We start from the raw sequence: 14084 nt of genomic DNA, 5'->3' as shown, positions 1-14084 counted from the left end.
GGCAGGGCAATCTCCTTTCGTTTTCATTGAAGATTTGGCGCTGTGCCCTGTGGTCATGCATCATGCACAGCTTCTCGAATCCGAGTTTTCAGAAGCTGCTGAGAACCAGTAATCCATTCACCCTTGCATCATCCCTTGATGGTGGAATATACAATTCTTGGTAAATCTTCGTTGGACCAGTAATCCATGATCCCATGGCCCATCTCCAAAGCTTTCCTGCCTTCGGTTTTACCCTTCTTGGATAGCTATAGGAGGCAGTTTTAAATGCAAAAGAAAAGGGTATGAAGATAGCCCGATCCAACATTGATTAAGAGGATCCAAAGGTTAAATTAGCAGAAAGTCATTTACCAGCCTCAGACTGTCAAAACCTCAGTCAACTGCCAAAAAGCAAAGATGATTTTGTAGTTTGATACATCATAGTGTTAATCATTAAACGGTCGACGAAAAAGAAAAATCTCTTCTAGAAGAACGAATCGTCTTCCCAAACTAATTCCAGTTCGGATTCATAACCTGTAATAGAAAAGTTGAGAATAACCTGTGAGAAAAAAATTCTTATAGGTCTTTGCAATTTCCTGGCACGCCAGGTTTCTTCTAGGAAGGCATTGAAGTGTTCAGTCACAAAGAAGGGGATCATAGTGCAAGTCAAACAATGCGATAAAGTTAAATAAATCCATCACTTGTCCACCAATGGAAATATTCCTTACATGATATATTCCCATTTTCCTCATCACTTACATGGGCCCATTCATGGACAAACAACAGAGGCTGGCCACATATCCATCATGGCAGTTCAATACATGTGTAACCTTAACATCAAATCATAATCTCTTTAAGCTCTTTTTTCTTGCATCCATTTTCTTCTTCACTGCCTGAACTTTTGAAAGCCCAACATCTTTTTTCAACGTGCTGGTTGTTGGTGCAGCAGCTGATCCACTAACTTCTGTCTCATGCATTGGACCTACAGCAGCTAGCTGATCCTGACTATTTCTTCCTTTGCTGGCCATCGTACAAGGGGCCAGTGGAGATTGCAATGGAACAGCGGCACTAACAGCTGCATTCTTTTGGTCACCGTTATTAAGAACTGAAGTGTTGCTCTGATCAACATTAAGAGCTGTGGTTGATTCTGAAATGGCTCCAGACTTGAACTTAGGTTTTGGCTTTGCATGGATTCCAGTATAAATCCTGAAAACAAGTTTGCAATCACACATTAGTCATCAACAACATAGTTTTCATTCCAAGATGAAACCACGTAACTTGTTAACTTTCTAATGTTACCCTCTTTATCTTTAAGCAGTTTTCATTCCATAGGAGAAAAATAGGTTTTTTCTATTTTTAGAATGATGCATTTTCTTTCAGATTCTTATGCATTTTCCACAGTTTATTTGTTTGAGTGAACTGTCTCATGAAATCTAATTACGAGATATGTAATTATCGGATAGCCTCCAAAGCAGTGGCAATACTCCAAGCTAGACATTTTAAAGAGGCAAAGACTTGGTGCTAAAATAGCTTGTGAACTAGGAGTTTTAAGAAGTTGTGGTCTCTTAACACTGAAAAGATTGGCATCTTCATAATAATAGTTGCAAAGGTCCCACATAACCTGATTAGATCCACTATCAGGTCTGTCCTAACTAATAATGACTGCCATGGTATTTGATTAGTAAGATATGGGATGGCTCACCTGGCATGTCTGGCATACTCTTCATAATTTTCAAGGAGCATCTTGCCAGCCTGTTCATTCAAAGCTGACTCTGGAAATGGTTCGATTAATAAACACCTCACTACCTGATATCAACAAGCTCAGAATATCAGTAAAACCAAATAAGAAGTGAAAATGAAAGTAGATGGATTAGACCAAATAAGAGTCCCAATGGAACTTACCGTCAGAACATGGCGTAGTCCAAGACTTGGATTCCAATCCTTTTTAAGCGTATTAACACAAATCTCACCATTAGAAGCAATATTTGGATGAAAAATCCTAGTCAGGAAGTAACCTGTAACATAAATGTTCAAAGGATTCACAAGCTAACAAAAGAAAATAACTCAAGAAAGAAAATTAAATCCGGAATGTAGTATGAAGAAAGGCAGCCCTTGACTGCCCATTACCAAAAAAGTATCCTCTTCACAAGTGGAAGTAAGCCCTTGAATTAAATTAAAATACATATCAGAAAATTTCAAGTTATATTAACAATGTGAATCCACAAACCTTTGGGAGGAGAGTGAGGAAAATCATGAGATAATAACAGCTTCATGCGGAAAACACCATTTTCATATGGAGTCCCAGCTGCATGGCCAAAAATATACTTGAGTATAAAACCCCATACGAATATCTTAAAGGATGTAAATTTAGAAGGAAAAAGTTACGTGCCTGGGCCTTCAATATCAGCATATATGATCGAAAAATCATCATCGTTTACTCCTACTTTAATTCCCTCAGGTGGTGATTCATCAAGATTCTTCAGTTCCTTTGCAAGTTGTTTTATTACATTGGGTGGAAGATTTTCATTTGTTGCCTTCAAGAAAGATAGAGGTGAAACAATATAAGTAGCAGCCTTATTATCAAGCTTCACAGATAAACTCAATGCAAGTAAATATTTTCTTTCTAAGTGCTCATCCAGATCCGAGGCAACTGGCATGTTTCCACCATCATACATGAATTAAAATTTGTTTCCTATCACAAAAAGCTATGAATTTGTTGGTTTTGTTGGCTATTTCTGGGCATTTCTTTATCAACAGTGGGAAACTCTGATTCTTTTATTATCTTATCATTCACTATTTTACTTTCTACAACTCCAGGGGGAGGGGGGTTGAAGATAAATTTACCATGGCCACAGAAAGGGGGTGCTTGCAAGGATGTTTGTTGCTCTTGCTGATATGAAATCAAAATTAAAAATCTGATGTTCCACAATCTTATCCAAACTTCCTGCTGACAGTAACAAATAAGATATGACCTGTAAATAAGATCATCACAGATAATTTTCAGAGAGAATTGAATAAAGTTCAGTTCACACATTATTTCCATGGAAAGAAGTACAAAAACCAAGGGTGTGTGCATCCATTCTCACACACAGAAATGAGATGAAATGAATTTAAAAACCCTGCAACGATGACATTTAGCTCTTCAATGGGCAGCTCCTAAACTCATATCCATGCAGTGAGCCTACTTAATTCCTAAAGCTGAAAGCATTTAATCATCAGATGTAAACCATGATGGTGATTCAAGCACTTTCTATTTGCGAAAAAACAGAGCACTCCTATAGACAATTGCAGGCCCATTGTAATCGCTCACAGACCCAACAACACATCAATTACTTGCATGGTCTAAACTTTGAAAGCTCTGAATTTCTCACAACTTAATGGTTTAAACTTTCAAGGTTCATATTTTGGCGGAAACTAAGTCAATAAAACATGTGCCTGTTTAAAAAGTAAAACTCACATTCCCACCTGTGGGCCCATGTGCCAAATAATTAGGATTCAGAGCTCCTACAAATCAATGAAATTCCAATAATCTAGTTATAAACACCTGCCTGTCTAAAAAATTTCCAATTCATTGAAACCTGATTGCAAGCCCAGAATTTCTCACCACCTTTTCAGTTCTCAAGCAGGGAAAAAAGAACCCAGACAACCAATACTTGTACTCTTAAGCTTAATTTAGAGAAACAAGAAATTCGACAAGAGATGAAGGTTTCAAGCATAGCTTCATAATTCCCATTTGAATCTACAAATGCCAGCAGTTCAAAGAACCAACTGCGCCAAAATTACAATGCCATAAAATTGAATCCTGCATTAGCTAATCACAATTCCCATTTGAATCTACAAAAGCCAGCACTTCAAAGAACCAACTGCGCCAAAATTACAATGCCATGAAATTGAATCCTCCATTAGCTAATCACAATCTGCTGTAATCTGCACAGGCACAAGCCTGTACTTTTAAAATACAGGTGACCCCAAAATCTTACAAATGCACAAAATTGCTTTCCCACACCTTGATCTTCTCATGAGTTTTGAAAAGGATGACCAGTTTAGAGACTTAAATCAAAAAATTGAGCAACATATATCAATTACAAAGAGAAACAGTTTAAGGGCTGAATCCAACCCTAAACAAGATAAACAGCCAGAATAAACCCATTAGTTGAAACCTGCAACACAAATACCTAAACCCTAGAAAACCACCATACACAACCCGATCAAGAACTTAACCACTTAACAAAATCAAAGAAACCTAATGAAAACTTTCAACTGAAAAAGTCAACACCAAAACCAAGCATTGCATATGACCCAATTACATAAATCAAAGAAACGAAACTCGGATATCCCAAACAAAACAAAACCACAAAAACCCATCTCACAAAATTAACTAAACAGAACACCAAACCTCATAACTCTCCAAAGAATCCATCACATTCCAAGAAAGCAATCAAATTTATATTAAAAAAAATAGCAAAGAAGTAAAGAATCAAGTTACTAACCAAATAAAAAAACAAAACTTTAACTTTCTAATTAACAAGAATTATCAAAAACTAATCATATTCACTTTAAAAACTGATCAATCAACCAAACTTAAAAAAAAAAAAGAACAAGAATCAATTAAACTTCAAAAACAGCAAAACCCAGATGGGTAATTTACCTTATCTTCTTCTCCTTCGAGAGCGAGAGAGAGGAAGGTGAACTTTATGCCAATACAATATACAGTGAGAGAGCGATCTCTCCTTGTAATCAATGATTGATTGGTGAATTTTAGAGATAGAGAGATTTTCTTTTTTATTGCTACTATTTATTTATATGCAAACAAAAGAAATACAAAAATAAAAAATAAAAACTTTTCGAAAATTTAAGCAAATAAAATATTTGTAATAATTAACTTGTCTCTAGACAAGATACAGAGGATTTATAGAAGTTAGGTGGAGACTAGTCCCACGCGCCGGGTTCTTAGTGTGGTTCGTTGTGTGAAGAGATAGAACCATAGCTATAAACCTGGCTCGGGTTGGCAGACGAGCACCCTAAAGATTCACTGGCAACAAGTCCTAGTTCACGTAACACGCCTGATTAATTAAAGTTCATTTATTTTTTTAGAAAAAAAATCACAACATTATTGTTTTAAACAAAAAAAAAAGTTATTTTTTAAAAATCCCACAAGTTGAGTATCAAGTTTTACTTTGAATTGATATAAATTTTTTACTAGATTAAGACATGTATTGAACCTTTTTTTTTTTAAATCTGAACAGGTTTAAGTTCTATGATGGTCAAAATACACGTTAACTTGGATTTTTAACCAAGTCAAGCTAGATTAACATCTTAATTTATTTTTTAATTTAAATCGGTCAAAATTCTGGATCAATTAAACTAAATTTTATAATTATGATTAACCTTAAACCTAATTAGATTAAATTTTTAGAATGACTTGAATTTTTAATCAAATGAAAGTAAAACCAAGTTAATATATTAATTTTTTTTCTTTAACCTGAATGATCTAAGCCCTGGATTAGCCGGTCCAAGTTTCATAAATAGTTAATTATAAGCTTCATTCCATTAGATTTTATATCACATTGTTTTTGGCAAAACAATGACATTTTAGGCATTAAAAAAAAAATCAAAACTATTATTAACCCATTATCCACGGGATGATCCACGATCAGAGGTGAAGTTGGGTCTTGTAAACTAAGGATTGAACTAATAGGGCTCGCGCGTGCAGTGTATTCTGTTTGTAGGCGAGTGAAAAAGGTTATAGTTTAGTAATTCTTAAAATCAACCTGACATCTGCTGCCCTAATCGAGTCATTAGTTTTTTATTTTATTTATATCTTCTTGGTGCTAAATGACAAGTTGAATGACAAATGTAGCCTCCCACATGAGAGATTATTATTACTTAGTATAAAAATTAATCTCTCTCTATTTTCTGAAGATATGATATAGTTTTTAGGCAAGAATAGAGTTTAATAAAAATAAAATGATTTGAAAAGAAATATTTCACATGCAAGTGAATTAAATTTTTTAAAAAACTTTTCTTAATTGTTAAATTCATATTAATCACATGCAAGCAAATTTACAATTTATTTTCTTTTAAAATGCATATTGTATTGAGTATTATTTCAATAAATATGTGCCGATATATAAAATAATGATAATGTAAGAGTTTATACTTTATATTATATTTTTTTTTTTAATTTTTACGAGTTAGGAATATATTGAGCTTTATAGTTTTTTTTTATTTTTCTTTTATGTTTTATAGTCAAACAATAACTCACAATATAATTCAAATTTCTAATTATAATGCTGAGAAATGATATTAATGATATTGACATTATATTATTCATTCTCCCTACTAATTTTATTATAAGCTTGAATTAAGTGTTATTACAATAATATGGAGTGATATTATGAACATTTCATTATATTATGTAAATTAATACAACGTGTTCTTTTTGTAAGTATAAAATAGTAGTTAGCTAAAAAATTAATGAATAAATATAAAAGTCTGAGATTATATTGAGTTTTTTCTAGTAAAATTTTGAAATTTTATTTTCTATGCTATATCTAAATAACAACTAGTATAGTTGATTATAACTCTAAAATTTTTTAAAAAAAATTCAACAAATAATTTTGATGATGAAAATATTAAAAAATCAATTATTTAATACAAGAAAAAAAAAGCCAGAGGAGCGCCCTCGATCAAACAAAATGGGAAGGTAAGACCAGTGGTTTAAGAGGCAGAGCAAGGGCACTTGAGTCATATCATGTGTAGAACCCGAAATTAAAGAGGACCCTTTTTGAAATGCGAGTTAGGTGGGCGTTCAACATGTCGGAGCTGCGGGTCCCACAAAATATTTTTTATTTAATTTGATTTGGGGCCCACTCTAATTTTGATTTCTTTTCAGCTCAGACCTTACTAGGCTGGTGTGAATATGTGACCGTTAGATTGTCATCGTCCCCGACTAGCCGTTAGCCTGCGGTAGTTAGCTTGCGTTAATAGTTAATTTTAAAAAATATATATATTAAAATCATTTTTAAATTTTATTTTAAATATAAATACATCTAAATAACCTATAAACTCTAAAATAAATATTAAAAAAAACACTTTCCAACTATAAAACAAACAGCATCTAAACTCGATTTGATTTATTTAAATATCACTTAATTCTTAGAAAAACACAGCATTGTTGCTTTTGGGAGCGTCTTGTTACTGTAACTCTACTTGGAAAAAAATAAATACTTTGTGAAATAAAAAATCAAACTATCAATTTATCCTAATATAAATCTTGCAGGTTGCAACCGATTAAACACAAAAATAAAAATACAAATTATAAGCAAAAATTTTTTTAAAAAAAATCAATTAGAGTCACTAATTAATTTATCTTTCATTAAACAAAACAAGATAATTTAAATTTAAAATCTATTTTTGTTTTATTTTAAGATGTTTGTTAATAATTTGATGAGGTTCTTTTATAATTCTATCATTTTTGCTCCTTTTTTTTCTCATATCTACTAGTTCTACCAATTGTTTTTTGAATTCTTATTATAGTGATTTTTTTTCTAATTAATTAGATATATTTTATTGGTTTGTTTTGATTATATTTGGACAATCTCGCCGTAAAAAAAATCAGTAACAGTTGAACATCACTACCAAATTGATATATTTACAGCTATCATTGATCAACAATTGCAGGAGCTAAATAATAAATTCAATGAGCAAACGACTGAGTTTTTTAAGTTGAGCACAACTTTAGATCCTATAAATAGCTATAAATTATTCAATGTTAAAGATATATGCTTACTTGATGACAAGTTCTATCCTGAAGATTTTTCTGACCAAGAAAAAATTCATTTGAGATTTTAGTTGCAGCATTATAAGCTCGATGTACTCAATTATCCAAAGTTAAAAAACATGTCATCGATTGCTGATTTATATCAAGGATGGGTTGAAACATAAAAATCAACAATTTATCCACTAGTTGACAGGTTGATTCGACTTATTTTGACTATTCCTGTTTCGACAACAACTAATGAACGAGCTTTTTCAGAGATGAAATTTGTTAAAACAAGACTTCGCAATCGGATGGAGGATGATTTTCTTGCAAATTATTTAATTATCTATATAAAAAAAGAAATTGCTGAAAGATTCACAATTGATATGACAATCGATGATTTCTATTCTATGAAAGAACGGCGAGCACAATTCAAATAAAATATGTAAGAATCATTCTTTATTATTTTAAAGTTTATCAAACATAAATAATGCTTCGATTTAGCTAATGTTTTTTATATACTTTGTATGTTTATATTTAATAGGTATAAAGACCAACAACATTAAAGTGATTGATATATTATGAAGATGAAATTAACTTCATTGCTTTGACTCAATTTAGTATTATTCTAAACCTTTTACCTTATATAAATGTCATTATATGTTTGTAGTACGTTATTTGAACTAAATTATGCAGGTTTTGTTTTACAACTCATTATAATAAATTAAAACAAATATTATATCTTGTTATATTAATTTTGACCCTACCTAATAAATAATTCTAGCTCCGCCCCTGAGGTTCTACCATTTGTTCTTGCCTTTAATTTTTCTAGTAATCAATAGTTGAACAATAACAATCATGTATGATGGTTAACCGGATCAACATAATTCATTAATTTAGAGTTTTATTTAAAATTATTTTAGATGTTGATTTAATTAATCTAGTCAAATTTAATGAATCCTACTTTCATCAACTCTAATATATATATATATATATATATATATATATATATATATATATATATATATATATTATTTTAGAGTTTATCTAGTAAACTCAACTCATGATGCATGCCTTGAATTAGGTATAATGACTGTAATTCCAAGTTTAACTATTTAAAATTTATTTATTCTAGCAATTACAGCATTAGGATTAGATTGCTATAGCATTAGGAAGATTAATGACATTAATTGTCTAGGTATGCATGGAGTTTAGGAAGGGTTTGGTGGATAAAATTTTAGAATTATGTCTATGATTGTAAAAATGAGGGGAAAGTATGACTCTTAATGAAGTAACCATCCAAGTTTTTGTGTCAACTTATTTTATCTAAGCGAGTGTTTTTGTATTTTAATTAATATTTTTAGATGGTTTTAATGTACTAATATTAAAAATATTAAAAACTATAACTTTAATATATTTTTAATTAAAAATACTTTTAAAAAACATTCTGTACAACAATACCAAACATATTATAAATAACAAGGTTAAAACAAAATGTTTCATAGTTATTTGTATTAATGTAGATCATTGCCGCTTACTTTGTTTATAAAAATTTATATATCCTAAGATAATTTTTTTTTTTTAAAAAAAAAGAGAGAAGGGAAGGGAAGGGAAATAGCATATAACCAAATCATACTGAGAAACTAGGCATTGTTGCTAATCTATGGAGGCAATCATAAAACTCTTGCTTGTGATGGTTTTGGTTTCTGTATGATTTGGTTCTCTTTTGGTATTTCTTTAGGAATTGTTCATGCCTGGATGGAGGCTTTACATGAACATTAGCATCATTAAAAAGCTTCAGAAGCTTCAGAGGTAGTTTGAAATTGCGTTATAAATAATGTTTTTTATTGAATTTTGTTTTTATATTTTTAAATTATTTTAATGTATCTGTGCCATTATTAAAAACTTTAGTGGCTATTTAGAATTATATTTTAAACGGTGTTTTTTCTAAATTTTAATTTTTTTATTTAAAATAGTTTTTTTATGTTTTTTGTTCGTTTTGACATACCAATAACAACATTAAAAACTTTAAAGGTTGTTTGGAATTAAGTTCTAAACTATGTTTTTTAAAATTTTAAATTTTTTTGTTTAAAATTATTTTTTTATATTTTTAAATTATTTTGATATATTGATATCAAAAATAATTTTTTAAAACTAAAATAATTATTTTAATATATTTTAAAATAAAATATAATTTTAAAAAACACTGTCTTAATTTGCTTAGCTGGGAAGGAACACTCATTCCATCAAGTGCCTATTTATTACTTCTTCATCTGCGTTTCAAATTGTATTTTAAGTAAAAAGGCATCATTTTTTTTAATGTTTTTTTTTTTACTTAAACCATAATTTTCACCGCGTAAACAAACCTGACTTAAGTTTGGTTGAGTATGTAAATGACCATTTACTCTTTTCAAAATGCCTTTGCATCAAAGATGCCCTGAATCCTTTCACCCTTTCTAGTTTTTGAACCTCAAACATTTTATTGTTTTATTTCTTAATTTAATGGTACTAATATTCTTGAATTAATTTATCTGTCAATTTATATTAATTTTTTATTTGAATTATTTTAAAAATATGATTTTTACATCTGTATGATATATTCAAAAAAAATCTAGTGAATCGTTTTAGATGTTGATTTCAAAAAAATTAAAGAAGGTAGGATATCTCCTTAATTACCAAGCTAGTCTTATAAAATTAAGATGAATTTTTCGAGAATAGGATGCATTCTCTTTAGAATAATTATTTGAAATATAATATTTTTTTTTTTGTTCAAAAAAAGATCTCATTGGTGTGACAATCAATGGTGTCCATATATGATCACTGTCTCTATTTGTTTTTGTGTTTTAAAAATATTTTTTAAAAACATTTATTTTTTTAATTTTTTTTACTTTAAATTAATTTTTTTGTTGTTTTCAGATTATTTTGACATGCTAATATCAAAAATATTTTTTTTTTTAAATAATTTTTTAATGCATTTCCGATCAAAAAACACTTTAAAAAACAACTACTACCATATTCACAAACATCCTTTAAAAAAACTTAACAAAGTCAATGGTTTTTTTTTATAATTAAACTTTAACTCGACTCAAGTTATATTTCAAGTCACAAACTTTTTATTGCAATTATTCAAGTCAGGTTTTATCACTATAATTTAAAAGAAGTTTTTTTTTTTAATTTATATAGATGTTCGGGTCGGCTTGCATATATTTTAACTAATTCTAATAATTATACAAGCATTTAATGATCATCCTATTACCAAATTACATGCAACAAATTAAATCAATGAAATGTGATTTCATTTCTCTACTAAAACTGTAAATGAAATTCAATTAATTCAAAGAGTGCACGTTGCAACTTCCAAACCTAACCACGAAACGGTAGCTAGGACCTCAAACTTGGTGGTAGGTAGCAACTAACACGACCATCTCCTTTACAAAAAGGCCCGCCACAGCAATACAGCATTACTCTAACTTCATAGCCATTACTGCGACCTTCTTGCTTGCTGATTCAATAAGTGACTGAGAAAACTACATAAATGGCAACATCCAAAGATGAAAAGAAGATGAAGATACTATGTCTCCATGGATTTAGGACCAGTGGAAGTTTTCTTCAAAGGCAAATTAGCAAGTGGGATCCTTCCATTTTTTCTCAGTTTGACTTGGTATGTAACACTCTAATCATTGATCATGTACTTAGACATTATTGCAAACATTTTACGATCTCATCGGTTGGAAATGTGTAGCCATAGTTACAATCCAAATTTTAACAGAGAAATATCGGCATAGGAGAGGGAAAGTAGTGTTCGTTACCTCAGAAAATAATAGAAGACCATAGTATTGGTTTGGTCTATGAATCAGATTCGTGTAATAATTTATGGGATTACGCTCAAATACTGGGGAATACTAATTTAACTGGTCATACACCATCATTCAGGATTTTCCAGACGGAGTATTTCCAGCTCGAGGCAAATCTGAAATTGAAGGCATTTTCCCACCACCATACTTTGAGTGGTTCCAGTTCGACAAGGTATGCTAGGATCTCTCCTCTTTTGGGACAAGCAGGATGATATGCCATAGGAAAAGAAAATCATCGATAAGATTTCCTTTCCAGGCTCCAAATTTTATATACAAGTATCAGTAAATGCTAATATTTGGAGTGTCAACCTGCAGGACTTTACTGAGTATACAAACCTTGAAGAATGCATCTCGTATTTGTGTGAATACATCACAACTAGAGGTCCTTTTGATGGTTTTCTCGGCTTCTCTCAGGCATGTATCCGTATCAAACTTGTTAAACCCGGCTCGAACTATCACCCAGCTCAGGGCATGGGTCACAGATGTTTTTGTAGATTTTTTTTTAAAAAGATTAAATCTTGTTTTGACTTGGTCAAGTACGAGCTGACTTTTTTAAACCCAGCTTGGTTCAAGGGCTAAGTCTTGGATGAACCTGTAGGCCAGTTCGGGTTTGATAAATGTGATCCGTGTTCTTCTATTTCACTCGTACATCCAGTTTCCCCCTTTTTTTTATCAAGTCCCTTCTCTTTTCTTCAGGGTGCCACACTCTCAGCCCTGCTACTTGGCTATCAAGCTCAGGTATGTAGACTTTTTTGCTTTCTAGATTGTTTCGAGGCCTTGATAATATCATGTGGGACAATGAAAAGGGCAAATTTTGTGATGAAACAGGGAAAAGTATTGAAGGATCATCCACCCTTTAAACTGTTTGTGTCGGTATCAGGGTCCAAATTCAGAGATCCAAGCATATGTGATGTTGCCTATAAAGACACCATCAAGGTAAAGTCAGTCCACTTTATAGGAGCCAAAGATTGGTTGAAAGAACCTTCAGAGGACCTCGCTACTGCCTTTGACAGCCCTCTAATCATAAGACATCCACAGGGCCATACTGTTCCTAGACTTGGTAGGTTATGATGCTTATTTTTTTTAACTCTCATTAAATTTCTTCGAAAATACTCGACCATGTCAGGTTTTCAAAACTTCCAGTTCAATGCTGCTTTGTTATGTTCATAGTCATTTTACCTGTCTTGGCCGGTGGGTTGATTAAAAAAATAAGTGATTCAAAGTCTGACCTCTCGGTGAAACTCGGTTGATCTCACCAAGTTGTTTTATGACCTGATTGACCTGAACAAACCCGTCTAAAACCTGTCTGGATCAACTTCAAGATTTCTTTAAAAATAACAAAATGAATGATTGACCTGAACAATCCTCTAACGAGGTTTGACAACTATGATTAAGGTTGTAATTGCTATATAAATAATTGAAGTGATTGTGGTTGCATGATCATTATTTTATGTTGCAACACAGATGAGGCAGCCACGGAGCAGCTACGTGCTTGGGCCACAGAAATCCTCAGTTACAACAACAAAATTCTAAATTGTGAAAATCATGAACTGGAGAATGGAGAAACTAAAGTGGACGGTGAAGAAAAAAAGCCAGAAGAGGTCTCTAACAAGATCGATACTACTCAAGTTCAGCAGGATGGAATTGGCATTGAACTAAAGAGAGAAGTTGAAGTTGTGAAAGCCTAAAAGCATCAGAAGCAAATAGCAGGCAATAAAAGGGCAGCCATGTTTAGCCCTGTAATGGTTATAATATTTTTTTTTCTTGGCATTGTCTCAGCTGAGTTTGGGTGTATCAACCGAGTCACTAATAATCTATTAAGGTCGATCGAGTTTTACTAGCTCAATGTTTTATTCGGTTTAACTAAAAACCTGGCGCGGCTGCAGAAGCAGCAGAACTACACTGTTCAGACAGCAGGACAAGAGCCTGGAAGCTAATTTCTTCTCTCTTCCTCTGTTTTCTTCCTTGTAATCTAAATATTATACTCCTTGTATTCTAGTTAAAAACTCAAAGGCTTGTGCAATAGTTCTCTATAAATCCAGGGTTTCTGGAGAGTTTGTGCTTCTTAAAAGATTGGTAATGGAAGGAGCTAGACAACTATATTTTGAATGCCATGCTTGAGATATCATATCATCTTTTGTGATGCAATTTTCTCTGCAGGCATGATTATGTAGGCTGGATAGTACAACACAATAATCAGAAGGTGTTGATGTTATTGACCATATAATAACAATAAAAAAAATCTGAATGTCTAAACCTAGAAATTATAAATTTAAAACCTCACCCAGGTTGAGTTTTTAATAAATTAGATAAAATATTAACCTGATTATATAAAATCTTTTCGAGTCAACACCTGTAATTTTTTTTAAATAAAATAATATCATTTTAATAAATACAGTTGACTTATAACTTTTCTTGAATGAATCTCAAAATAAAATCTTAATATAAATTATATTAAAAGGTTAACATCCCTTAAGTTATGTTAATGAAAA

General features: G+C 31.4%; 2 protein-coding genes across 4 annotated transcripts; one reads left to right on the top strand and one right to left on the bottom strand.

Annotated features, from left to right (window-relative positions):
* Positions 1-633: 633 nt before the first annotated feature.
* Positions 634-4803, bottom strand: LOC133689660 (ubiquitin-conjugating enzyme E2 22-like). 3 transcript variants are annotated; one of them, XM_062109613.1, is made up of 7 exons: positions 4625-4803; positions 2821-2948; positions 2366-2510; positions 2204-2281; positions 1879-1991; positions 1679-1782; positions 634-1182 (listed from the first exon to the last, which is right to left on the bottom strand). In XM_062109613.1, the coding sequence occupies exons 2-7, from the start codon at positions 2821-2823 to the stop codon at positions 819-821; spliced, it is 807 nt and encodes a 268-aa protein (XP_061965597.1). In that variant the 5' UTR covers positions 2824-2948; positions 4625-4803; the 3' UTR covers positions 634-818. The 3 variants fall into 3 exon arrangements, with proteins under 3 accessions (XP_061965597.1, XP_061965598.1, XP_061965599.1); XM_062109614.1 differs by having other exon boundaries at positions 2821-2923; XM_062109615.1 differs by having other exon boundaries at positions 2821-2920.
* Positions 4804-11192: 6389 nt separating this feature from the next.
* LOC133689659 (dihydrofolate reductase-like) lies at positions 11193-13706 on the top strand. The gene is made up of 6 exons (XM_062109612.1): positions 11193-11399; positions 11672-11764; positions 11908-12006; positions 12289-12330; positions 12421-12652; positions 13057-13706. Exons 1-6 carry the CDS (start codon positions 11274-11276, stop codon positions 13278-13280), a joined length of 816 nt encoding a protein of 271 aa, XP_061965596.1. The 5' UTR covers positions 11193-11273; the 3' UTR covers positions 13281-13706.
* The last annotated feature ends 378 nt before the right edge of the window (positions 13707-14084 follow it).

This window comes from Populus nigra, chromosome 3, assembly GCF_951802175.1.
Source record: "Populus nigra chromosome 3, ddPopNigr1.1, whole genome shotgun sequence".
Taxonomy (NCBI): domain Eukaryota; kingdom Viridiplantae; phylum Streptophyta; class Magnoliopsida; order Malpighiales; family Salicaceae; genus Populus; species Populus nigra.
This window is presented reverse-complemented; position numbering and strand designations above follow the sequence as displayed.

What these genes read in the sequence shown, in the direction of transcription:
- LOC133689660 (XM_062109613.1), bottom strand. An exon ending in TCCTCACTCTCCTCCCAAAG is followed by an intron (nt 1,992 to 2,203) that starts GTTTGTGGATTC and finishes TTTATGTTACAG; the next exon opens with GTTACTTCCTGACTAGGATT. An exon ending in GAGTATGCCAGACATGCCAG is followed by an intron (nt 1,183 to 1,678) that starts GTGAGCCATCCC and finishes ACTTGTTTTCAG; the next exon opens with GATTTATACTGGAATCCATG.
- LOC133689659 (XM_062109612.1), top strand. Translation starts at nt 11,274, where the DNA reads ATGGCAACATCCAAAGATGAAAAGAAGATGAAGATACTATGTCTCCAT. An exon ending in AGTGGTTCCAGTTCGACAAG is followed by an intron (nt 11,765 to 11,907) that starts GTATGCTAGGAT and finishes GTCAACCTGCAG; the next exon opens with GACTTTACTGAGTATACAAA. An exon ending in CCATACTGTTCCTAGACTTG is followed by an intron (nt 12,653 to 13,056) that starts GTAGGTTATGAT and finishes GTTGCAACACAG; the next exon opens with ATGAGGCAGCCACGGAGCAG.